The sequence below is a fragment of the Acomys minous genome, assembly GCF_964271855.1.
Source record: "Acomys minous genome assembly, chromosome: 14".
In the NCBI taxonomy this organism is placed as follows: Eukaryota; Metazoa; Chordata; class Mammalia; order Rodentia; family Muridae; genus Acomys; species Acomys minous.
Window position 1 is genome coordinate 20,808,036 of NC_140496.1, and position 27,321 is coordinate 20,835,356.

Sequence of the window (27,321 nt, forward strand, 5' to 3'; positions counted from 1 at the left end):
GGCAGGCAGATTGCTATGAGTTCAAGGCCAGCCTGGTCTACAAGTGAGTCTAGGACAGCCAAGGCTACACAGAAATAAACCTGTCTTGAAAAACAAAACAAAACAAAACAACAAACAAACAAAAAGTCAGATCTTTTCTATCCCATAATATTAACATCTTTGTGCAGTGACTATCATCAGGCAAATAATTAAAGAAATAAGGAAATATGTGTTCATCTTGATCTCCTTCTACAAATGGATTATGTAATAATTTAACAGAGAAGCATGTAAAATTTTAATGGAAATGCAGAACTAGTTGGCAGTACATAGATCGGTCCTGGCATATAAAAGGGAAAAAATGTCTGTTGAGTGAGTAAATGAACTGTTTAAGGCAGTCAGTTCATTCCCTATCATAGTGAGGCAATTAATCAATACTATATGTAGCTGTGTAAAAACTTAGACCAAGCAGAACTTGAAGACAGGTAGTCAGATTAAAAGCACTGACCAAACTATTAAAATATCCAGCCAAATACATATAACAAAACTTGAATTTCTCTTTTGCCTGTTACTTGTCCTGGATTTGAGGGATTGGTTGAAAATAATTAGTGTGGTAAAACAGGCGTAAAGGTTCAAAGAAAAGTTTCCCAATTCTAAATTTTATTCAACTATGAAAATAAATGGCAGTTCATGTTTGTTTTTTTCTATTTTTAGACGATAATATTCTTTATAATAAATATACCAAGTGATAAAATTTTACCTTAAGTCAGAGTTCTGAAAAGGTAATTCTGATAACTTCAAAAATCTTATTTTCTGAGCGGGGTGGTAGTGATACACACCTTTAATCTCAGTGCTTGGGAGACAGAGGCAGCAAATCTCTGAGTTCCAGGCCAGCCTTGCCTACAGAGTGAGTTTCAGAATAGCCAGAGCTACATAGAGAAATCCTGTGTTGAAAAACCAAAGGTGGGGGGGAGAATCTTATTTTCCATGTCCTTATGTTCTGAGACACATCTCATCATGTAGTCTTGGCTGGCCTGGAACTCTCTATGAAGGCTATGCTGGCCTCCAACTCATGGAGATCTGTCTGTCTCTGCCTCCTGAATGCTGAAATTAAAAGCATGTGTCACCACACTTGGTGAAGTTCTCAATAATTTCTACTGTTTCTTTGCATTCATTTTAAAATTTCTTCTTAAATCAAACACTTTGGATGAATCTGTCCCTATCAAAGCAGGAAGATAATTTATGGCTTGCAGATACTTTCTCTTTTCAGAATATACTCTCATCTCTTAAAATGTACCTAGGCATGCTGGCTCACATCTGTACTTCAAGCACTCAGGACACTGAGGCAGGAGGCTTGCTAGGAATTCAAGGTTTGCTTGAACTACATAATCAGTTCCTGGCTAGCCTGGGTTATCGCAAAACGTATCTCAATAAATCAAAATCAACAAGCTAAGCCAACAACAATTCAAATGTTATCTAAGTACTACTTAGCTTCTGGCCCAATTATTTGTTTTCTATTATACTGAGCTACTAATTCTACCTTTCTATTTCAGAAAGCTTTTTCTGAGGTTAAAATAATTAAATAGAAGGAAATTCATCATATATATATATATTATTTTTACATTTATTTGATGGTAATATAAGGGGAACATGTATATGGGGCATATTGTGTCATGGTGTGGTTGTGTGGAGGTCAGGATAGCCATGTAGAGCCAGTTCCCTTCTCTCACCATTAGTCAGGTTCTTTTTTAAAAAAAAAAAATTATATATATATATATATATATATATATATATATATATATATTTGCATTCATGTTTTGCCTACATGCTTATCTGTGTGAGTGTGTTGGGTCCCCTGGAACTGGAGCTACAGACAGTTGTGAGCTGCCATGTAGGTGCTGGGAATTGAACTCAGGACCTCTGGAAGAGCAGCCAGTGCTTCTAACCGCTGAGCCATCTCCCCAGCCCTAGTCAGGTTCTTGAGATAAACCTTTACCTATGAAGTCACCTCATGGGTCAGTCTTCACACATCACTAAGTAAAATGAGTACCTTCACCGTAGGAAAGCCTTGCTGTGTTCTATCTTTTACTGAGCCTCGGCTGCCCTCTGTCAGATACCGAGCTCGGTGTTGGGTCTCAGGCTGTACAACTATCTTCAGCTCCTTCCCCTCACTTTTAACCGGATACTGTCCACACAACATGGGGCTCTTCTTTACTCCAGTTCCCTTTTGGTTGTCCAATGTTCTGAGAAACCAAAGCACAAGAAGAAGAAAATATCAAAAACAGTTTTCTATAAAAGCTATCTTAGATAAAGGAAGAAACAGAAAGGCAGTAACACTGAAAACAACTGCTCAGCTTATGGATAAAATAAAACACAGCCCAAAGGAAGAAATATCCTATATAACTAAATTATTTAAAAAAAATATTGTTGAGCCAAGTGTAACTATATGCCATGAAAAAGTAAGTTGGACAGGAAAGAGAAAAAAATGCAGTTGGGTTGTAGGAGAAAGACAGTGAAATAATTGTCTTCACACTGAAATTCCGTTAAAGTCTAGAAATTACACACAAGGAGTCATATAAAGCTAAAAGACTGGTTATGATTACTTTTTAATCAGACTTGCAAAACAAAACAAAAACAAACAAAAAACCAAAACAACAACAACAACAACAAAAGATTGGAAAAACTACCAAACCAGCACAAAAGGGCTAAGAGATTCAAAGAAGGTACATATAGTGTATTCTTTTGGATCTTTCTCAGTAAACCAAAATGAGAAATTTATAATAAAAAAAAAAATCAGTGATTCAATTTTTATTGAGAAATAGATTTACATTCAATAGTAAATGTGATTATTTTAATATGTGACTGGTTAAATGATTAAAGTTCTCAACAAAAACCTTATAATCTGAGCTTTATATCACTGGTGATTTTGTTTTTTTAATTATGAAGTTTTATTTTGTTATTTTTTGGAGACAGAGCCTCATATACCCTAAGCTATCTTAGCTGAGGATGGCCTTGTAGTATGGATCCGCCTGTTGCCCCACTATCTCAGGCTAATTAGGACTTCTTTTTTTGTTTGTTTGTTTGTTTTTTCAAGACAGGGTTTCTCTGTGCAGCCTTGCCTGTACTGGACTTGCTTCGTAGACCAGGCTGGCCTCGAACTCACAAAGATCTGCCTGCCCCTGCCTCCCAAGTGCTGGGATTATAGGTGTGCGCCACCACACCCAGCTTGATTAGGACTTCTATAAAGTAACTAATGTAATGCAAATATCTGATGAAAATAAGCAGAATAAGCAGTCAGTTACTCCTTAGAAAAGGTGTAGGAAAGGGGCAGAAGTATGAAGAAAAGGGCAGCAATGATACAGAAATACAGTAAGACTGGCAAGGCAAGTTCATAAGATGTTTGCTGATGAAGGCAAACAGGAAGAAAAAATGAACAAGAAAAGCAGAGGGAAAGGAAGTTTTATAATTGTTAGATGGGTAAGAACAGACCTTAATTGGAAGGAAATGTCATTCACACAAGTCTGACACAATTAAGTCAAAGGTTACCTGTATGTGTAAGCATTTTAAAGGCCCTAGAGGAATGAATCTATGAACAAAAGTATCAGGCTGAAGCTAGAATAAGGGGGTTATGGATAACGTTTTCTTTTTAGCATTATGAGTGAATTCAAATGTTAGGTTTGAAGAGTGTACAATTTCTTACACATGAGATTCTGTAATAATCTGTTTTGTATTCATCTTATTACCAAAGCTTTAAAAAAGGTATATTGAAACTATGTAAAAATACTTCCCACATGTATATATACAGGAACTAAAAGAAATTATAGCACAATGATAATAGCATTTACAAGAGTGACTAGATAATGGTTTATTTTATTTTTCAAGTACTTGTAATTCTTATGTATTAATCATAATAAAAAAAATTAGGCTGAAGTACTAAGAAAACTCGAATGGCATGACAACTTATTTTTATCAGGTGTGCTTTTTATATTCATTTATACTAATCAAGCTAATATGTTGAAAGTAATGAAGATGAATCCTGTAAAACAAGTTTTGTATTTGGAATAAATATACCAAGAATATATAGTTGATACACACACACACACACAACTTAAAAAAAACCACAAAGAATCAAATAATTTCTAGAAATGTTTCTGCTGGATTTTGGGGGGTGGGGTGGGGTGGGGTTAGCCCAAATTGGCCATGAACTCACTACAAGCCAGGCTGATCTCTGTCTTACAAGCCCATTGCCTCAGCTTCCCAAATGCTTATACGAATTTACCACCCACCATGCCTGAAACTATATTCTAGAAATCTCTTTATTCTCTAAGTTTAAATATAAAAGTGGAATTAATGTAGAAAAATGTAAAAGTGGAAAATACATATATTTAGTTCTTCAGACATGTAAAAACAATGAAATCATCAACTAATTCTTAGAAAAGTAGTAATTCACTTTATAAATTGTTAAGGTAAAACAGCTTAAGAAAAAAACCCAACAAAGTAGAGGTTCATTACGTGGGGATTAGCTGACCGAGCAGAGTTGGCTTCCCTCGTGTTAGGAAGGGACCCCATCACTGGATTCGACATCTAAATGACAACCACCACAGACAGTATGTTGTAGCAGGTTCTATTTAGAAGCCTTAGAATGACATTCAAGTTCTTTTGTGCTAGCTATTTCTCTCATAAAAATAATTTCAACTACAAAAAGGCTTTCATATCTACATGATATCATATCTAAACTTCTAGAACTTTAGAAAAAATAGGGCTGGTGATACTAAGGACATTAGTAAAGTTTAAGATTAATATGGTCAGCAATATTTACATAAAAAGAAGCTTTAAAAAAGACGTTTCCTTAATAAGTCCTAACATTTTAGTTATAAAAATAATCATCTTTCTATCCATCAATTATCCAGACTTCTGGCATCATGAAGATAAATGAACTGCTATGTGCAATACACTCAAAAGTTCATTTAATACATATTTAGCATTATAAAGTTCAAATTGTGCCATATCACACTGAAGAATATATAACTTATCTCTTAAAACATTTCAAAATTTCATATTTCTAACATCTTTTTCATCATTGAGAAAAAAAGAGAGGCAATTAGCTGGAACTGAAGATTGTTTAAAAATGGTTGTCCACGTATTTTACATTTGGTTTTATCCTTTCCTCAATGTATTTCTTATAAATTCAAACTTTAAACTTCTTCATCATTTCCATATACTATTGTCAAATAATTTTCCATTACCTAAGAAGATGGGCATTTCTTCAGCTGCTTGGAGTTTCTGCTTCATGAATTATTTCATGAAAGTTTTGTCTTGACCAATGTCATTATACTTTCCCTGGTAACCTCAAATCATTTCTAAGATATATCTATCATACAAAAGCAGAAGTAGAAAAGATGTAGGTCAAGAAATCTCTTTAATCAGCAACAGTAAATTACTGTTTGACTATCCCCAAGTCAAAACTTTACTGTTCTTAACTGGAAACTTTAATAATTATTTCAGTACAAATCAGAAAATATCTTTCACTGCAACTTTATAAAAAAAGACCCTTTCCACTGCAGCCCAAGTAAGCCCATACATACTGAGTGACATCCGTGTACCTTTCAGATCTGTACTATCCGTCATACTTCCTTATGTGACTCAGGGTGTTCATGACACTTCAGGACCTTAAACTACATTTTATAGTTGGATAAATCATTTCTTTCTTGAGTTCCAGACTGTTAAGTGTGACATATTAGGAAAGGCTGTATCTTGTTTTCTTTTGGAAACTGCCTAATCTAGACCTTTTAAAACTGTAAAGCACTTACTACTTAACTATAAAGGAGTTTTAATCTAAAGGAGTTTTAAACAGAAGTATAAAGAAAGAGAGTAGACTAATTTTTTAAAAATTAATTTTTAGGTTAGAATATAAGGAAATAAGCTTCATTATGGGGTTTCAAACATGTGAGTATAGACTTATTAATTTTAAAATATATGTAGGGAATATTTAAGGATATATTTAATATTTATTACAACAAATATAATACAATATTGGGCTTTCAATATAACAAATCAAAGACGTAACCATGGAGTAAACCCATCTAAGCTTTCATACCATTTTTTAACAACAGGTAGAAATGGTAAATGATCCTGGGACACCTAAAGGGTCATACTCTGTGCCACGGCAAAAGCTAGTTCTCAAAATCTAGTGAGTTAAATTTTACGGAATATACTATAGAAAAATTTACTTTCAAAAGTCCAGCAACTAAATATTACAATTAAAATACAAAAGGAATCCTAAGCCAGGCAGTGGTGGTGCACACCTTTAATCCCAGCACTTGGGAGGCAGAGGCAGGTGGATCTCTGAGTTCGAGGCCAGCCTGGTCTACTAAGCCAGTTCCAGGACAGCCAGGGCTACACAGAGAAACCCTGTCTCAAAAAACAAAACAAAACAAAAACAACAACAAATCCTAAAGGAACCTTAAGTATATCATATTAATCTATATTATAGCTTGGAATATTCTGTAATATACACTGAAATATATTTGGTAAATAGTACACCAATGACACAGATGAACAGAAAGCTCAAATGTGTACCATGATTCTGTTTCATTAGCCTTCAAATCTGAAACAGAATCAGAGGAAAAAAAAGAATAACAATAAGAAAAAAAAAAAAAAGTCCTGAACTGGCAGGATGTATCTAAGGGGGGAAAAGTTTTAAACACACAAATTTAAATGAGAATTGAGTCATCTTGTTTTCTCATTTTCATTAAGTAAAGATGAAAAACAAAAATAAAATATAAAATTCTCTGAAAAAATACAATGGAATGAACCACATGAATTAAACCACTAAGAGAACAAGTCAGCTTCTAGAGACCATTTAGGTGTTTTAGCATCATTATACTGTTACTTATTTCTGCAGGTAAAGATATTTTTAAATCCTTTTAAAATGTAAGTCCATTTGACGTTTAAAAGTTATTTCAAAACAGATTATCTTTTCTACTATTCCTAATCATACTCAGAATAAAATTTTCTTTGCTACAATCTACTGCTTTTTTTAATATTATCTTTCTAGTAAAATTTGATTATTTTAAGTTAAGATTTTCATGTACTTGAAGGATAAAATTAGCATTTTTTTGCTTTATATGCAAACTTAAGCTAAGAATTAAGAAAATTTGGGAATGATTTACTTTTTTGTTTTGCATAATGGTGATAGAACTTTAAAAAATGTGGATACCAACCCATTTCCAGCTTTTGAGTTGCCTTTGTTGTCCGTGGTAAGCTGAGAAAGCACATAGTGAGGTGCTTTGGCACTGTCGGCATCAAATATATCCATATTAGATTCTTCACAATCTCGTCGTTTGACCCCCGGCCTCTGCTTTGGATTTCGTTTTCGTGATTTACGAGGTACCTCAGTGTTATCATTGTAGGAACTGGTGCTCATGTTACTGAAGTTGGAGGGGGAATCCTCCATCCACATACTGCAGCTCTGCTCAGATTCCAATCCACACCCCTCATCCTGGCAGGACATCCGACTGTTATCCAGCAAGTCCTCAGGTGGTGGTGAGATGTACAAAACTGTGTGCCTCTTCGGGGTTGATGGATGCTGCTGAACTGTGTTACCGGTTAACTGCTTTTCACTTACCCCTCTGTTACTTACCCCCACGGCTGAGGAGCAGCTCTCCACTTGCATAGCCTTGCTGTCGGTGACTGAGGTAGAATAAATGGTAGGGCTGGAAGAGGTGGTAAAGGAGCTGCAAGCACCGCCCATGGAGGAAGAGGAGGGAGCTGAAGAAGCATCTGCAGTGTACAATCCAAGAGTAAGTACACTATACATGTTTTTACCTATGCTGGCTAGCAGTCCCAATGAAAATGTGATTTGTGAACTGATTGTTTTCCCCAAAATGAATAATTGGAATTTGGTTAAGTTTTAGAATATAAATGCTTTCAGCAATACAAAGCCTAAGAAATATAATTTTAAAAAAAATGCCCAAATAGCATTATTTTATTTTTGTTATAATTGATAAATTTTTTTTTAAATTCTAATTTAGTGTTTTAAGCTGTAAAGCAAGAATAAAGCTTTTATTGCCTCAGCTGAACGTTCTGTTGAATTTTAATCATTAAAAGTAATACAGAAAACCCCAATATGAAACATAAGTTTGTGGTCCACATTCAATGCCAATTAAATAATTCATTATAGAATTTGAAAAGTGGGACTGTGCTTAGCCACAAAATATTAAAATAAGTTTCTAACCTATGAAGCAGAGAACTACAGGTCATTTTTAATGCAGACACTCCCTGCTTCAGAGGCAAATCCTGGAATAAAAATATGAGAAAATAAATGAGAAAAGAGCTGCTAATTATTCCAGATATCAATTATAAAATGAAAAATAGAGAAAAAATATAGATAATCAACTGAACTGAGGCAAAATGGAACTGGTACCATCACTATAACTGATTGTAAAATCCATGAAAATAAAGGTGAGAAAGGTCTGATGCTTGGTTGTAGAAGATAAACATGTTGGCCACTGAGAATCTCAAAGTTGGAAATAGCAAATCAAAATCATGAGTAATAACAACAACAACAACAACAACAAAATCTATCCTTTAAGAATGAATAAAAAGCAGAAAAGGGTGCATACTAGATGGACTTTTCCTATAAAGTTCTCATGTGCTCAAAAACTGCCCATTAGATCTCTTTTTAAAAGGCCTGCTTAATTGTGACTATTAGGTCATTTTCCAGTATGACAGTGAATATACTAAATCTTACTGACCAAAGCCTAACAAAAGATTAAGCACGAAAATTTCTAGGACATCAGAATTCCAATAAAATTAACTCATCTATCAAGGATGCCTCACAAAAAAAGCAGATTTAGTAACTCTCTACAGACCAGATTGCAGCAACTAGCAGTAGCTGGGAACACTGCTACTTTAGTCCTTTAATGCATAACCTCAGCCACACAACATTGCTTAGGCTGGAAGTTATCTGTAATTTCACAAACACTATTTTATCATGTAAAAGATATAATTGGATATATAAATAAAAACTGGTAATGCTTAAATTTAATTTGTATCTTCAACCATCTATGCCAGTTTTAAAACTGCACAATAAAGTTTCCAATGTAATGTACCATTATTGAAATCACAATATTCATTGTCATTTATAGAACTAAAATGTAAAAAAAGTCAGTATTTCGATAATGGATAATGAAAAGCTGTGCTAGCAAACTAACTGAGCCCAACTGAAAGCATGTATCAAAACATGTAAACTATTTGAAAGAATAACAAAAATGATTCATTGTTGCCAAGGTTAAAGAGCACAGTCATATCAGCCATCTGTAATGTGATCTTTGTAATTCCACACTCAAAATTTTTCTCCCAACTACCTTAAGCCAAAGAACCTGAAGGAGTAGATGATACCAGTTCCACTTTTTAGTTTGTGTCCTTGTCAAATGCAGTAGCTGAAATTAGAAAGTTCAGTCACTTTTAAACTGCATTCCAATTTAAAGGAAAAAAAAATATATCAATTCTGTATCATGCATTAATGCAATGTTTTCTTAATAAATAAATATTTTTTAAAGATCTGTAAAAACTACCAAATCTAAATGCTAATGTCAATGACAGTTTAGGAGCTGATTTGTAGCCACTTTGGGTTTAAATAATTTTTTATTTTTCTTTCTTTTTAAAAATATAATGATCATTTTGGACAAAACAGAAAAGATATTATCTAATGTTCCTCCATTTGTTCCAACTATTGGCCAAAACAAAACTAAAATTTGTGCTTGTGTGTGTCTATATTCTTGATTTTCAGATTAATACTAGTAGACAGCATGCACTGTTTCCATTGGATCACACAGAGCATACAGCATGAGTGCCATGAACTTGTATTTCTATATAGTACTTCCCTAGCCCCTCCTAAGTATTGTACACACAAGAATGCAGAATAGGAACATCTCAGGGATCCCTGCCAATGACAGAGAAAAGATATGTAAGTGGGAAGCCATAATCAAGTCAAGAGCAAACTGTAGTTGTGGTATTTTGATACATATTTGTTTTGTTTTGATCCAGGGTTCTTGCCTTACAGCTCCTAGCAACTTCTTAAGTTGAATAGAGCAGTAAGAATCTGTGGTTAAATTTATGGCACTCCACTTCATAGTGATAAAGGCGAAAGATGACTTTTATTTGCTTGTTTCTTGAGAAGTCTCTCTTATTTTTTGGTTTTAATTTGTAACAAGCACCTTCCAACCACCTGAGACTGTCTTAGTAAGGTAATTTGGGGGAAGGTGCTAAATGAGATGGGGAAGGGGGCTGATTGCCACAAGAATCAACTATGTCCTCACAGTTCCATCCTCCTGTTTCCAAGAGCAGAGGCTAGAGGTTAGGGTGAAAAACAAAAGCCAATAATTTAACCAATTATTTCTACATAATGAGGCCTCTTAAATTTTTTTCTATATAAAAAAATTATATAGACTTAATTCAACTATCTAGAAAGGTGAACAAAATCACACCACGTGCCAAGAAAAAGACACAACCAAACTCCCACTGGAGGCTGAGGCATCACCTCATTGGTCTATTCATTACTATGCTTTAAAACACACTCTATAATGAACCAGTAAATATGTTTACTGAGTTCTGTGAGTTGTACTAATAAAATAATTGACCTCAAAGAGGGGACCATGGAAAGTTTAATTATAAGCAGCCAGATGAATATTGAGTTCTATTAAGTTGAACTGGCAAATAAATTGGGTTAGAGATTTTAAAAGACTTAGTATTTAAAATGTAAAATGCTTAGATTGTGTAGCATTACCGCAGCAGTATCTGATACAGGTTAACAACTAAGAGTTTAGAGATAACTACTTGCCCTTTCCCCAGAGAATGCTACAATGGTCTTTCCAAAAAAATATATATGAAAGAATTACTTATTTACATATTAACCCTAAATTTAGCATGAAAAAATTCCTAGTATTATTTCTTTAAAACATAAAAACAATATTAGGGACATTTTAGATTTCTAAATTAACCTATCAATTTCAAGCATTCCCAGAAAAGCAATATACAGTTATTTTAGGGAATACTATAAATTTACTTAAGCTACCTTTAAAGACCTTTCAGTCAAATCATAATCACTCAAAACCAAACCCAAACCCCCAAAAAAGCAAACAAACAAAAAAACAAGAAATACCTCAAACAGCATTCTATAGATTCAAAGTGATAATAAAATCTTGTTTGTTTATATATTTTTTTGGTATGTTGTTTGGTTTTTTGTTTTTTTTGGGGGGGGGTGTCGTTTGTTTCAAGCAGTTACTAAGTGTCTCTGGCTGGCCTGGAACTTGCAGAGACCGGCCTGCAGCTGTCTCTTTAGTGCTGGGATTAAAGGAATAAGTCATAGCTCTGCATTTGTTTTTTTGAGGCAGGGTCTTGCTATGTGGTCCAGGTCAGCTTTGGATTTACAGCACTCTTCTTGCTGCATCCTTCTTGCTGAGATTCCAAGTGTGTAATACCATCCTGCCTTGTATATTCATTTTTATCTATAAGTTCGTGTGAACAAAATAGAGTAACTACTCCCTTAATCTGTTTTCAGTGCAAAAACTCTATTTTTATCTGTTAGAAATGCTCAGTCTGTTAAATTGCTGCGTATTAAAATACAGAAACTCTTGGGGGCTGGAGGAATGGCTCAGTGATTAAGATCATTGTCTACTCTTCCAGAGATCCTGAGTTCAATTCTCAGCAACCATATGGTGGCTCATAACATCTATAATGTGATCTGATGCCCTCTTCTGGCTTATCTGTACATGCAGATAGAGTACTCATATACATAAAACCAAATATTTTAAAAAGTACAAAAAGCCCCAAATAAGTATTTTAATAAATGCTTTTCTTTCTTTTAAAAAAATTTTTATTTTTATTTTATGTGTGTGGGTTTACGTGTATAGGTGTTTTGCCTATATGAATGCCTATAGACCTGAAGAGCCTACAGAGGCCATAAGAGGGCATTGGGTTGCATAAAACTGGAGTTATAAACTGTTTCAAGCCACCATGTGAGTGCTGGGAATTAAACATTTGTCTCACAGAAGAACACTCTGCATTTATTTCCTTAGAGAGCAAAAATAGTTATAATGTATTTCCATGATTAACTATATAATTTTAATTCTTCCTTGAGTCTCTTACCTATCTTTTATAATGAAAGTTTTTCTTAAAATTATTTTTCATCTAAGTAGTATGTGGACACGCTTTTATTTTCTTTTATGAAATAACTGTTTTTGAGCTGAGTTTATATAAGCTAACTATTTTCCACAACACTTTCTCTGACCACAAAGAGTATCAAAAACCAAAAGGAAAGCTGATTGACCAGTCCACAATTTATAATCTCAAAAGAATATATAAATTTTAAAATTTAAAAATGGAGGGAATCCAGGCATAGTAGTATATGCCTTTAATCCCAGAATTTAGGAGGCAGAGGCAGGTAGATCTCTGTGAGTTCAAGGACAGCCAAGGCTATGTAGAGTCACTGGGGGGGGGGGGGAGGAATTTCCCCAAGAAGGGGGAGGGAGACTGGGAAGAAACACTAACATTATATCTAAAGTGTCCTATAATAATTCTGTTCTTTGCAAAGTAAATGCCACCATGATGACTTAAAGTGTACATATGGTATCTTTTTCTTTTTCTTTTTTTTTAAAGACTTATTTATTTATTGCATATGAGTGCTTCACAGAAGAGGGCAGCAGATGTCATTATAGATGGTTGTGAGCCACCATGTGGTTGCTGGGAATTGAACTCAAGACCTCTTGAAGAGCAGGTGGCACTCTTAACCACTGAGCCATCTCTCCAGCCCCGGTATCTTTTTCTTAAAGTTAAGATTTATTTTGCTATACTTATGTTCCTATTTACTTATTTTGTGTGTGTACACTCATATGTCATTGCATACATGTAGAGGTCAGATGACAAATTTGAATCAGTTCTCTCTGTTTGCCATATGGGTTCCAGGGATCCAACTCAAGTTGTCAGGTGTGGTAGCACCTCACTGACCTGTATAGCTTCTTTTAATTGATGGAAGAGTACAGCTTAGTGGTAGAGAAAGGACTACCACTCATTAGGCCCTAGCTCCACTTCCCATTACAGAGAGAGAGAACTGACACATCACTAAAGCCTACTATCAATGTTCAAAGTACTTGGGATAAAAAGACTGTCAAATAATATGCCAGAATATACAAAATTTAAATTGTTAAAAATAAATAAATAAAAACTGAGCCAAGAGAGCGTAGCATAAACCTTTAATCCTAGCCCTTGAGAGACAAAGGCAAGTGGATCTCTGTGTGGCCAGCCCGGTCTACATAGTGTATTCCAGGATAGCCAGGGCTACATGGCGAGACCCTGCCTCAAAACAAAACCCAAAAAACAAAACAAAAAACCAACAATGACAAAAACAAAAACAAAAACAAAAAAAACCCAAAAAAACAAAATACCCCACACAATAAACCAAAATACAACACAACAAAACAAACAAATACTGGATTTTAAGTTTTATCACATGAAGAAACCTATGTTACATATCCCTTAAACTACGCTTTAAAGTGAAGAACTTAGTTCTAGCTGGTCATGTCAACTACAAGTTATTTAACAAACAATCTGTTAGTCCTTAAAATGACACTAAAAAGAGCTTATGTTTATACTTATAGAGAGCTCTGAAATCAGAACTATTCCTTAAGGTCCTCAAAACAAATAAACATGTTTCACTGATTTAAAACACATTTCAGACAAAGTCAATCCAGGACAGCCAAGGCTACACAGAGAAATCCTATCTCGAAAAACAAAAAGTCAAACCAAACAAAAAAAAATAATAAAATACATTCCAGGGCTGGCTGACTCAGCAGTTAAGGGCACTAGCTGTTCTTTCAGAGGTCCTAAGTTCGATTCCTGGCACTCACATGGTAGCTTATACCTGTCTTAACTCTAGTTCCAGAGGATCCAATATCCTCTCACATACATACATGCAGGCAAAACACCAATACAAATAAAATAAATAAATCATTTTAAAAACCCACATGCAAAAAGAAAACAAGAAACAAACCAACAAAAACAATAAATAAATCTTAAAAAATAAGGTAAAACCACCCATTTCCTTAAAAAACAAAAACAAACAAGCAACCCCCCCCCAAAAAAAAACAAAGGCAAAAACAGAAACAAAAAAGCACCTGGCACAGTGGCCCATGCCTTTAATCTCAGTGCTCAGGAGGCAGAGGCAGGTGGATGGATCACTGTGAGTTCAAGGCCAGCCTAATCTACCAAGTGACTCTGGGACAGCCAAGGCTACACAGAGAAACCCTGTCTTGAAAAACAAAGACAAAAACAAAAACCCATAAATGATATTTAACTAAGACCCTGAGTTCAGATCTGATCATAGCAATTAAATAGGCACATATATTTATGCATTTTCAATTATCTGTGCATTAATTGAATTTTCTAAAAGTTCACTACAAAAAAGCTATGAACTTCTGTAGTATATACTGAATGACCCAATAGTGGAACAGAGGAGGAGGCAACTACTGCCTACCCAGAAACACTTCTAAAAACCAACGAAGGTACTTGGTACACAGTTTCTGATGTAAAACACTGAAACTTGGCCATTCTTCATGAAGAGTTATATTTGTCTTAATGGTAACAATGAATTCAGAACTAAACATCTTATCTGATAAAAGTCACCAGATATAAGGACATATTTTCAGATCAAAGAAGAAAGACATTCAGAGAAAAAATTCTAAGACAATATTTGTGTTGCCAACAGACTGGAACATGTGCAAGACACAAAGTGGCTTCAAACCTGCTTTGTCGACACCTTACATGCCAACCTTCATTTTCTACATTTCTTCATCTTATAACGTTAATGTAAAGTTTTAAACTTTACACATAGATTTAGTTTCAATCAGTATCAATCCACTATTTAGGGAGGGGGGGAAGAAGGAAGAAAGAAAGAAAAAAATTAAGACTTATGAAGAAGTCTAAAAACAAGACCGACCTAGACCCTGGGTGAGATTGGATGGGTTAAGTGTCTCTGGTACTATTTGTCTTCACTATTGACAGACACTGTCACACAACCCACCACACGATGCCTGTCTCTGAATGACGAAGCTAGAATGCAAGTTAAGTGTATTAATAGAAAAACAACTAGCATCCCAGCATATAAAATAAGCAATCTAGATTACTTGACAAAAAAAGCAAAACCCAAAAATTGTAGGATTGATCAATTTACATGTTTAAAGCAGTTTCAATTTCCCATAACTATTTTTCCCACCCAAAATAAGTTTACATGCTTCAGTAATCAATGTTTTAAGATAAACTTTAAATACTTATTGACAGAAGATAAATGTATGTAAGAAAATTTTTACCCAAAACTTTGGTTTTAACTCATATTCACCAATTTATTTTTCTGTTTATAAATGCAATCTAATCCATAAACCAGAATGCTCTTTTTCCTGTTGTTTTTAGATTTTAGGCTGTGCCTTTACTAAAAAATTCTTAAGAAGCAGAAGAAGATAACCCCTTATGCCCCCCCCAAACCCTATCTTTAATTTCTCTGTCACAGCAGTAGCCACATACTTTTTGTTGTTGTTGTTGTTGTTGTTGTTGTTTTGTTTTTCCGAGACAAGGTTTCTCTGTGTAGCCTTGGCAGTCCTGGACTCACTTTGTAGACCAGGCTGGCCTCGAACTCACAGTGATCCACCTGCCTCTGCCTCCCGAGTGCTGGGATTAAAGGTGTGCGCCACCACACCCAGCCCCACATACTTCCTTATACATCCTTCTAAGATGTTATCAACTGGGTATGGTGCCCATGCCTATAATCCCAGAATTTTGGAGGTTAAGGCAAGAGTTAAATGATAGCCTGGGTTACATAGTGGGCTCTAGGCCAGCCTGATATAGTGTGAAAAGACCCCAACAAAATAACTGAATGTAGTGGTAAATACTTTTAATCTTAAGAGTTCAGGAGACAAAGGCAGGCAGACCTCTGTGAGTTCAAGGCTAAGATCCATAGTGAGATCCTGTCTCAAAAAATAATGCTGTAACAGAGATTGTTGGTTCTATAAATAAAACATAGTTTAAATATATTTTAAGTGCTTAGTCAACTCGGCAGAACTATTATATGTTTAAAAAGTGAGGGGTGTCTTGCTGTACCCAGGCTGGCCTCAAACTCACTGTGTACCAAGGATGACCTTGAACTTCTAATCCCCTGGTCTCCATCTCCAAAACTGTGGGATTATAGGTATATGCCATTATGCCCAGTTTATGAGGTATAGGGGATTAATCCCAGGGCCTTGAGCACACTAAGTACTCTACCGAAATATACCCAAAGCCTAAAAATAAATTTATGACTTCTTCTTAGTAAATGTTTGAACTCTGTGTGTGTGTGTCTTCATGTATCAACATACCTGAGGTCATGTAAAAAAAAAAAATTCTCCTGAGTGAAACATGACTATGAGTAAAAAAACTTAAGAAGGCCTGTCCTAGCATACCTCAAGGAGTAAAAGGACCTCATCAAGAAAAAAGAAAGGTAACTGTGGCTAGAAGGATTGAGATATAATTACATTTAATGACATATAAATTGTCCAGCACAATTCTAACGTGTTTTTTCCATCTCCTTCCTATGACTCTTTGTTGTTTTTGTTTTGATATTGAATATGGACCTCAGATCCATGTGCATGCTAGACATAACCATTGAGTTACATGTCAGCTAGTATTTATTGTTTAATAGTCTTACAAGTAAACTGGCCTTGAATTTGAGGTTCTCCTATCTCTGCCTCCCAATTATAGGTTTATGCCATGATGTCTAGTTAAACAAAGTCCTAAGGTTTTTTGTTTTGTTTTGTTTTTCTGAAACAAGGCTTCTCTGCGTTAATCAAGCTGGTCTCAAACGTAGAGATCTGTAAAGTTATGCCCCACCACTGCCTGGCCCCAAATTCCTATGGTTTTAAATTTAGACAATTAATAGGTCTAAAGTAAATTAGAGCATAGCTTTTCTCTGTTACAGGCCCCTGATTTTCTAGTGTTCTCTCCTGTAGTATAACACTCACTAAACTGGTTGCTTCAATGTAGAAAATACCTGTTAGCTACTTGAAAATTTATTAATTGCCATAGCACAGAATTCAAAGTACTATCTAATAAGATTCTTTCAAAAAAGTTTATATTGTAGATATTATATAAAGTTACAAACTTAAATTACATTCACTCTGGCTCTTTTCTTGACACTGCCAAGTCAGCTGAGGTAGAGGCTCTGTGCATTCAAACTCTGCTTTATCAAAAACTCACCACCATGGCTGAGAAAGGCAGTGCAGCTGGAGATGTGATGGATGTTAGCAATGCTTCATCAGGTGCTGAAGGTTGCCCTTATTCACAAGGGCATAATTTGTGAAATTCAAGGCTTTTAAAATCCTTAGACAAGAGCCAAAGCCCCACCTTTGGATGTTAACATACAATTGTGAGGAGCCTATTGTGTTGGAGACTTTTTATGCTGAGAACCAAATAAACCTAATTAAGGTTGATGTCAAGAAACTTGAGGAATGGGTAGGCCTCTACAAAACTGATCAAGGGAGAAAAAGAAACCTATAAAGTGGTTGGTTGCAGTTGGTTTAAAAATTTCATAGGCCAAGGATGTCAAAACCAATTTCAAATACAAAAAAATGAACAAATTTCTAAAATTTGTCTCATTTTCAAAATAAACAAACAAAAAAGAAAAAACAACAAAAATTCAGCCTGCATGCTGGGTGTGGTGGTGCATGTCTTTAGCCCCAGCACTCAAGAGGCAGAGGCAGAGAGATCTCTAAGTTCAAAGCCAGTCCAGGGCAGTCAGGGCTAGTACACAGAGAAACCTTGTCCCAAAAACCAACCAAACAAACAAAATTGACCCTGCATCCAGGTGTGTTGAGGTATGTCTGTAATCCTTGTACTTGGAGGGTCAGGGGTTTGAGATCATCCTCTGCTACACAGCTCATGGCTACCTGAGACCTTCTCTCAAATAAACAAACAATCAGGGCGCAGTGGCGCACGCCTTTAATCCCAGCACTTGGGAGGCAGAGGCAGGCGGATTGCTGTGAATTCAAGGCCAGCCTGGTCTACAAAGTGAGTGCAGGACAGCCAAGGGTACACAGAGAAACCCTGTCTCAAAACAAAACAAGAAAACCTAACAGACCAAAAACAACAAAGAAAAATAAAATAGAAAAACATTAGGCTGTCAGAATGCTTAGGCAGGTTCACTTACTGCCAAGCCTAAGCATCTGAGTTTGATACTGGGCCCTACATATTGAAAACCTGATTCCCAAAAGTTGTCCTCAGACCTTCACAAGCACACCACAGAAAGTGCATTCCTCAATACATAAATGTGATAAAACAATCAAAATAAACCCCAAACCAAAATAGAATAAAAAAACTCTAAATTGACTTAATATTCAACAAAGACTATGTAAATATGATGTACTCTGTATGTGGGGGGGATGGGGTACATTCAGTGTTCATGAGTGTACTGAGAGCAGCTGTTGATATCAGGATTATCTTCCTCACTCACTTCACCTTATTATTATCATTACTATTATTTTAAACTGGACCTGAAGCTTGCTGGTTTTGGCTAGACTGCCTGGACATGGAGCCTTTGAAAGATTCGCCTGTCTTTACAGGCCCCTGGTGCCAGGGTTACAGAAATGTACCACCGCAACAAGGTCTTACATGTGGGTTCTGCAAATCTGAACTCAGGTCTTCGAGTACTTTACCATCTTCAGAGCCCTTAACAGAGATTCTGTAAATGCTTTATGACATGAAAGCTGCCTTACGTATTAGTGTACTGAGGATATATTGCTTCTAAAATAGACCAATTTGTAATCCCAGAATTTGGGAGGCAGAGGTAGGAGGATGTGTAGTTCCAGGCTAGATATGTCTATATAGGGAATGTGAAGCCCACCTTGGGCACATATTTAAGATTCTGTCTACACCTATGCAAAATAAATACTCAATTATTCTAAGTAAAATATCAACCTTATGAAAACAATGAATTTTTTTTTTTTTTTTTGAGACAGGGTTTCTCTGTGTAGCCTTGGCTGTTCAGGACTCATTTTGTAAACCAGGCTGGCTTCGAACTCACAGAGAACTGCCTGCCTCTGCCTCCTGAGAGCTCGGGTTAAAGGCGTGTACTACCACCGCCCAGCCACCCAGCGAAAACAATGAATTTATACTTGTTATTAAGTTTCTTTCATTGAAACTTATAGTTTTTAATCAATTCTTTACTATCTTTTCATTGTTATTTTGGTTTTTTGAGATGGAGTCATGCTAAGTAACCCAGGCTGGCCTCAAACTAGCAGCTATACTTGTATGCGGGCATGGTCTCTTTAAAGATTTTAAACTCAAATTCTTTAGTTAAACAATGAATTATTCACTGTTTATAGTGGCATATACCTACTATAATCCCAGCACCCTAAAGGCAGAGGCAGGAGAAATTCCTGGAGTTTGAAGACACTCTGTCTTCAATATGATCTAACTGATATAATGCAAGCAAATAAAATATTCCCATATGAAAACAGACAAATTAATTTGATTTTTTTTAAAGAGGCAGGGTCTCCTGTAGCTCAGGCTGGCTTTAAATTCATTATGTAGCAGAGGATGACCCTGAACTAATGATCTTCCCCGACTTCTCAGGTGTTGGTATTATAGGTATACCACCTGGTTTATCAAACTGAGATGATCATAAAGGTTAATACTGGTCTCCATGAAAGATTTATTACTGTAAACAAGTAAACCTCAGGTCTAGAAACTCTAAACATATGAAAAAATGATTGTTTTAACTTTTGTTTCTCCTGATCAACTCCTTATTTTACTAATAATATTAATTAATTGACTTTTTTTCAAGAAAATGGCCTCTGTCATAGCTACTTACAGAACATGCAACAGTCTTTTAAAAGTTTTAATTTCTGAATCTATCACTCATTGACATAATGAACTTGAAATTCTTAACTCTTTTCCCAAAAGAATTCTTAGAAATAGGCAAGTGGACAAATTTCAAACTAATAAAAGGTTCTGACCTTGCCTTCTTATTTGAGAGGATCTGTGCCTCCTACCCTTGTCTTTCTCTATCTTAACCCTGGGACACACAGAGCAAAAATATACTACTGATGATATGAAAAAGTGTAATAGTACAAACACCAAAATCCTAATAATTTAAAAGGGGCTAAGAAACATCCTTTTGCTCAGGATTCTGGATTGTGGATCAGCAGCATCACATTTATTTATGCTCTCAGTAATATATGAGGCAGGAAAAAAAAAACTACATTGGTGAATCTGAGAAACACATTTTTAATAATTAAATAACAAAGAATGTCATGAACACACATATTCCAAGTCTCTAATTTTTTAAAAAAAATTTATACTGATTTAAAATTTGTGAAACACAAACCTTTATGGCAGAACTAGAAGTCTGTTCCCACCAGGCCCTCATACCTGACAGCAGCCAATCCAGCTCCTTCAAAACTCTGAAGAATTAACTATATCAAAAGTCATCATTTTTATGCATTTCACATGTAAACAGCAAATGCTACAGATTTTTGTTTTTAAAAAACATCAGCTATTTAAATTAATGTGCATTTTCCTAGCTATCAAGCTTTGGCCAGAAGGACATTGAGTAACTTGGTAAAATACTCCCAGTTTTTCCTCTTCCATAGTTGTATCACCAAGACTATCAATCTGATAAATAAAAATGTGACTCAAATGATACATTCAAATGTCCCTACAGTTATTACTCTGTAATTTAAACTCTTGTATATAACAGTATATAGTAAAGAGTCTTTTCTATTAATGAGACATTGGAAAATAGAATAAAGTATGTTGGTTACCAAAAAAGTAGGTATGTAAATTAAAAGATTATTAATTACTAGAATTTAGATCACAGAAATTTTCTGTGAGAAGTAAACTTTCAAAGTTACCTTTTAATTCTCTTCATTATTTTTATAATGTCAATAATTTCAAGATAGTAAGGATTTACTGGGGTGGAGATGTGTCTGGTGGTAGAGCACCTTACAATCATGTATGAGGCCTTGAGTTCAATCCTCAGGGCCACAAATATAAATGCATTTATATGTATGTATGTATATATAGCATATATGTATGTATATATGTATATAGAATATTTCCTTTGGTTAAATCTTTTGTTTTCATGTTTCAACTCATAGCTTTTAATCTAATTTACCTGGAATCTCAACTACACAGGAAGAGTGAAACTTTTTATTAGAGACCACAAGTCTATTACTTTAAATATTTATACACAATAGGTTCTGAAACATGGTATTATTTAAAGGGAAGTGTTGTTCTCTTTCTAAACTAAGCTATCATTTTTTTCAGCTTTTAAAAGGAACTGGATCTACTGTAAACAGATGTTAAAAAGCACAGAAGAAACAGACTTGTAGTTCTATGCAGATTCAACATATCCTTATAAAAACAATCTCAAGACACAAAAGAAATCAGTTAGTCAATTTCTACATGTGGATTTAAAGTGAAACAATACTTCTTTGAAATATTTTCTTCCTTTCTTTTTTTTTTTTTTTTTTCTTTTCTTTTTTTTCCGAGACAGTTTCTCTGTGTAGCCTTGGCTGTCCTGGACTCACTCTGTGGACCAGTCTGGCCTCAAACTCATAGAGATACACCTGCCTCTGCCTCCCAAATGCTGGGATTAAAGGCATGTACCACCACACCAGGCTTAAGTATTTTCTATTTTATTATATGAGTCACTCTCCCAGATTAAATATTTTCTATTTTATTATATGAGTCAATCTTTAAAAACTAGATTTTAAAGCTCCAAATTCCTGAAAATATTCAGAGCTACTTTAGAATCTGGGATATATGAGATGAACCAGGTTATCTTATCAATTTAATTACTAAAAAGCTCACTAATTCACAGTTAAATCCACAGAAACTGTTAGAAAATGTCTGGCCACACATGAACAGTGAGGAAGGCCAATATTTCTTTGTCATGTTTAAAGTTTTCCTGCCCTCAAACAAGAAGGTTTTATAACTACACTGTTCAGCTTGGAAAAGGTTGGTACACAAGGTTAATGGCATATAGGTTAATGCATATAAGAAATTAAACACCTGCGGATAGAACACAGACTAATCCTGTCATTTAGACTACTGCCTTCCCTTTTGATTTTTCTTTATGAAATTAAAAGAACTTACTAGAAAGAATGTTTTGATGGACTTTAAATGCATTTTTAAGAGATGACAAGTATCATGAGGCAACGAAACCTCTATAGCACAGATAAATCTTCAGGAAAGTAGACATAATGTATTCATTTTTCTAAAGGAAATATATTTAACAGCCTATAATGCCAACTTAAGAAAAAAGGTACTATATAGTTGGGCAAGCTATTACTATGGAAAGCTTTCATACTAAGTAACTACTAATCAAAATATTTTCTTATTGGTTTATCTGTCAATTTTTTATCCTAATCCAAAATGAAAGTTTGAACCAATTTAATGTATTAACAAAGTGTATGATTTGAGAGCTGAGTAAAAATAAATTTAATAAATTTCAAACATATTTGTAATACTTTTCATTGGTACAAGAGAATATATATTTTATAAAGATTATATTCAACTTTGCCACTATTTTCCATGATTTTAAAATAAGTATCAGCCCATATATGTGTTTTTGAGACAGGATCTTACTATGTAGCTCTGTGAGCCACACATATATTTAAGTGTAAGAAAAAGGTTATAGTTACATGCTATAAACAGAAAAGAGACTTAAGAACTTCAGTACTTTTTCAGATCATATAAAATTTTTCTCTTTGGACAATCTTTTTAAAATATTTCTTAAATAAAAGGCCAAATATAACTTCCTAGCCATTTTTTAAATTTTTATTTTACTTTATGTTTATGAATGCTTTATCTGCATGTACACCTACATTCCAGAAGAGGGCATCATATCTCATCATAGAGGGCTGTGAGCCACCATGTGGTTGCTGGGAATTGAACTCAGGACCTATGGAAGAGCAGCCAGTGCTCTTAACTCTTAAGCCATCTCTCCAATCCTTAACTTTTTTTACATTCAACAAAGTCATTTTAAGCTTGGTTCGACATTTGAAGACAAGGTCTATTTTAAGAGAGAGCATTTACAAATGTACCAAAATTTTGGATATATGAAAACCTTTCAAAGTAAAGAGTAGTCTTTAAACCCTTTTCAAACAAACTCTCAAATCATACTCTTTTTGATATGAACTCTGCCAATACTGTTCATGTTGGCCAGATAATACCCTAGTTTTCTTTAATGAAGTAAAATGAAATGCATACCAGCAGCAACTACAGCTGGAGGAGGCGAGCCTGCCTCACCACCACTTGTCTGACTCATTGATGCTACAGATGTTTCTCTAGGTGGAGGTAACTGTAACTCCTTTGGGAGAAGATCATAGACAGATTCTGTATGGATGAAAAAAAATTGGAGGAAAGTCAGTCAATATCCTAATTACATGTACATGAAATGAGTATCTTTTCTCTTTTGAGAATTACATAGTCACAAAAAATTACTGCAGTTATTAGCAAGTATTTGCTCTTTTAGTATATAATCATATTTATTAATTTCTTCTCTTATATGTTACATCCTGACTGCAGTTTCCCTCCCTCCCTCCCTCTGCTGCCCCTCTTCTCCTCCCTCCCCATCCACTCCTTGTTTCCCCTTTGGAAAACAACACGCTTCCCAGGGATATTAACCAAACAGCATATCAAACTGCAGTAAGGCTAGGCACCTCCCTATATACTGAGGCTGGATGATGGATGAGAAAACCCAATAGGAGGACAAGGGTCCCAAAAGCAGGCGAAAGTATAACAGCCCCACCTTTGTTAGGAGTCCCACAAAAACACCAAGCTACACAATTATAACATATATAAAGAGCCTAGGCTAGAACTATGCAGGCTTACTGACTGTTGGTTCAGTCTCTGTGAACCCCTATGGGCTCAGGTTTGTTGATACTGTGAGTTTTCCTGTGGTGTCCTTGACCCCACTGGCTCCTCCCCATCTTAAGCAGGATTCCCTGAATTCTGCCTAAATGTTTAGCTTTGAGTCTCTGCATCTGTTTTTGATCAGCTGCTGGATGAAGCCTCACTGATGACAGTTTGGTTAGGCACCAATCTGGGCTGCTCCTTGTCTGTGAGGTCTCTCTAGTGTATAAGCTTATTAAAAACTGAAGAATTTTTTTAAAAAGCCTGAAGAATAAAATTTTCCATTGATTCTACTACAATTTTGGTTTTACTTTTGGTTTTATTCTTTATTGTTCATGGTAGTCTCTAGGGGAAACATTTTTTTTTTAACTAGCTAAAGTTAAAACCTAAAAGCTTATAAAGGTTTATAAACACAAACACACAAACTTAAATGGAAAGGCAAGATGAAATACACCTACAGTCCCAACAAGGCAGCCAAGGCAGGAGGACTACAAGTCTGAGGCCATCATGACTCATAAAGTTAGTTCCAGGCTAGCCTGGGCCATATAGGAAGATGCTCTAAAACCAAAACTACCCCTCAAAAAGTGTTTCTGAGGCCAGGTGTGGTGGTACACACCTTTAATTCCAGCACTTGGGAGGCAGAGGCAGGTATATTGGTGAGTTCCAAGGCCAGCCTATCTACAGAGCAAGTCCAGGAAAGCCAAGGCTACATAGAGAAACCCTGTCTCAAAAAACCAAACCAAACCAAAACAAAAAAGTCCCTAATAAACTTCATGGACAAAATTGACTTCTATTTGTAAAAAGCAAATTATGAAGGCCAAGTAGCAAATAAGGTTTCTTTTGTTTTTGTTTTACTTCATTGTTTTTCCCCCTTTTTCTTTTTTGACTCTCCTAGAGATCAGGAAAATCCTACATGCACAATTATGCTAAACTTAGTTTTTTAAAGTTCCTGCATACATGATGAAGAAATATCAACTTCATAAAATACATAATTTTCTAGCAACCATACTCAAGTACATGTGAAGGGGATGATCATTACAGCAACACCTTGAATATTTCTCATTTGCAAATGAGAGGGTTTATATATACACATACACATACACATATATATGCCATTATAATTCATCACAGATGATCTGATATGCTCAATTAATAAGGTAAAAATTTGTTTCTTCTTTTTGAGACTCCATTTCATTGTGGCCCAAGCTAGCTTAGAGCTTACTATGTAGTCCATGTTCTCCTGGGACTCTATACAATCTCTTGCATCAGTCTCCTGAGCCATTACACCTGCCATAAGTGAATGCAGGAAGAACTGATGTAACAGCTGATGTTACATTACCACACATATGTACTCATTCCTCTACCCTCTTTCTTTTACGTTATTTTATTTTCCTAAGGAAATTTTTCTTTAGTTTTCCAACTGGGATGAATGTTTTCTTATATATTTTCCCATTAATGTTGCTAATAACCTTTATTTAACCAAATCATATATGGTACATCATGAATTTTTGGTGATGAAAATCCTAACTAATATAAGTGTATTACTCAAATATCCATGAAGCAAAATCAGAGCAAATGCAATATAGTAAGTAAACTTAAAATTGTTAATATAGGAAATGGGACAAATGAAGGGGACACACTTCTTTTTGGAGTACAGGAAAGGAATTAAGCATTGTTAAAGCTCTGTTAAAAATCACTATTAGAGCCAGGCATGGTATCAGAGAAATGCTAATACCGGCATTCAGAAGGCAGAGAAACCAGAATCTTTACATGTTAAGTCTAGCCTGGTCTGCATAACAAGTTCTAGGACAGCCACAGCTACAAGACACAACTCTGTTTAGACAAACAACAAAAATGAATAAATAAAACAAATCATCACTATTAATATTAATAAAAAGACTTCCTCTCTACCTCTGAACTGTCTAGTAAACCTAGTATCTTGTACATGCTAGGAAAACATTCTTCCACTAAGCAGTCGTCTTTTACTTCTTTTTCCCCCCTTTTAAGACAGGGTCTCACCGTGATTGTGTAGCCCTGACTGGCCTGAACTTGCTATAAATACCAGGCTGGCACTCAACTCACACAGATCTACTTGCTTCTATCTCCCAAGTGCTCCGATTACAAGTGCTTCTGGCCACCACACCTTTTTACTTTTGGAGACAGTGTTTTTACTAAATTACCCAAGATGGACTTGAACTTACTCTGTAGCCCAGGATGACAAGTTCTTTAATTAAGCACTCCTCATGTTTATTTTCCAATAAATAAGTTGAGATGATGCCTTGACAGCTGTTAGACTGCTGCCCTGAGCAAAAAGACTACTCTTAGGCCAATACTGATCAGACATGAGAAAACTGCATACTGCTTGCAACTGATTGCTCCAGTTCCTGAAGGTACAGCCTCAGCCAGAGCAATTTCAAACAATTTGTACCAAACTTTTTTATATCATATGAATCAATGAACTTTTTTTTTAATCTTCTTGGTTTTTTAAGACAGGATTTCTCTGTGTAACAGAGCCCTAGCTATCCCAGACTCTCTTCATAGACCAGGCTGGCCTCCAACTCACAGCGATCCGCCTGCCTCTGCCTCCCAAGTACTGAGATTAAAGGCCTGTGCCATCACACCTGGCTCTTCTATCAGTGAACTGTTAATGATCCTCCAACCATTTCCAAAGGCCAGAAGGGGATCAAGTTTCCTGGTGGTCTAATAGAAACACTGATGCGACTGGTGCTAAAAGAACAATGCTGTGACTGCTGTGAACAAAAGCTGTGAATAGTGTAAACACGTTCTGATCTCTTCTCTGGCTGCAGGAACAGGCTGTTTGGTTCACTTGGCGACACAGTTGAGAGACTACCCTGAGATATACCCCTCAGAACTGCAACACTAAGCCCAATACAACGTTTCTCTCTAACAGTCCTTACTTGCTACTCTCAGTAATGAGGAGTTGAGCTGGTAACACAAGAAGCAAAGTCTGTAAAGCAGCAGCAATGGCAGCCTGCAGGCCAAACTGCAAAAGCTGTTTGACAGCTGAAACAGGTAGCTAAAGAGTTCCCAAGGATGGCCAAGTTAAGGCGAGGCAGAGAAAGCAGACAAAGAGCAAGAGCAAAGACTGAAAGACAAAAGGCTACCCAGAAAAGACACTGTAGGCTGTGGTTATTGAAAGACTTACAGGGACTTGTCAAACCTTTGGGACTGAGGGTCTCAGATATCCCAGGATCTGGCGCTGTAAAACTGACAGTTGTCAAGAGTTAAGCATTTCCTTATCTAGATATACCCAAAAGTTACAGTTTCTGCCAAGGGCTAAGGCATTCTATCTTCCTCGGCCTATAAAAGCACTGTAGTTGAAGCACTTTGTAGAGCTAAGGATCCTACCAAAGGTCTGCACAGGAGCTATAACACTAGAGGGCG

General features: G+C 35.6%; 1 protein-coding gene across 11 annotated transcripts in view; it reads right to left on the reverse strand.

Moving 5' to 3' along the window:
• The window catches only part of NFAT5 (nuclear factor of activated T cells 5), a 96,200-nt gene that overhangs the window by 37,699 nt on the left and 31,180 nt on the right, over positions 1–27,321 (reverse strand). For 4 of the 11 annotated variants that reach the window (XM_084756942.1, XM_084756944.1, XM_084756943.1 and 1 more), the window contains 3 exons: positions 23,272–23,397; positions 7,200–7,758; positions 2,027–2,219 (listed from right to left, as the gene is read on the reverse strand). In XM_084756942.1, coding sequence (XP_084613068.1) covers positions 2,027–2,219; positions 7,200–7,758; positions 23,272–23,397 — 878 coding nt within the window. Of the gene's footprint in view, positions 1–2,026; positions 2,220–5,222; positions 7,053–7,199; positions 7,759–8,212; positions 8,275–23,271; positions 23,398–27,321 lie in introns of those variants that run through there. The other 7 variants (XM_084756945.1, XM_084756947.1, XM_084756946.1 and 4 more) reach the window with 7 other exon arrangements.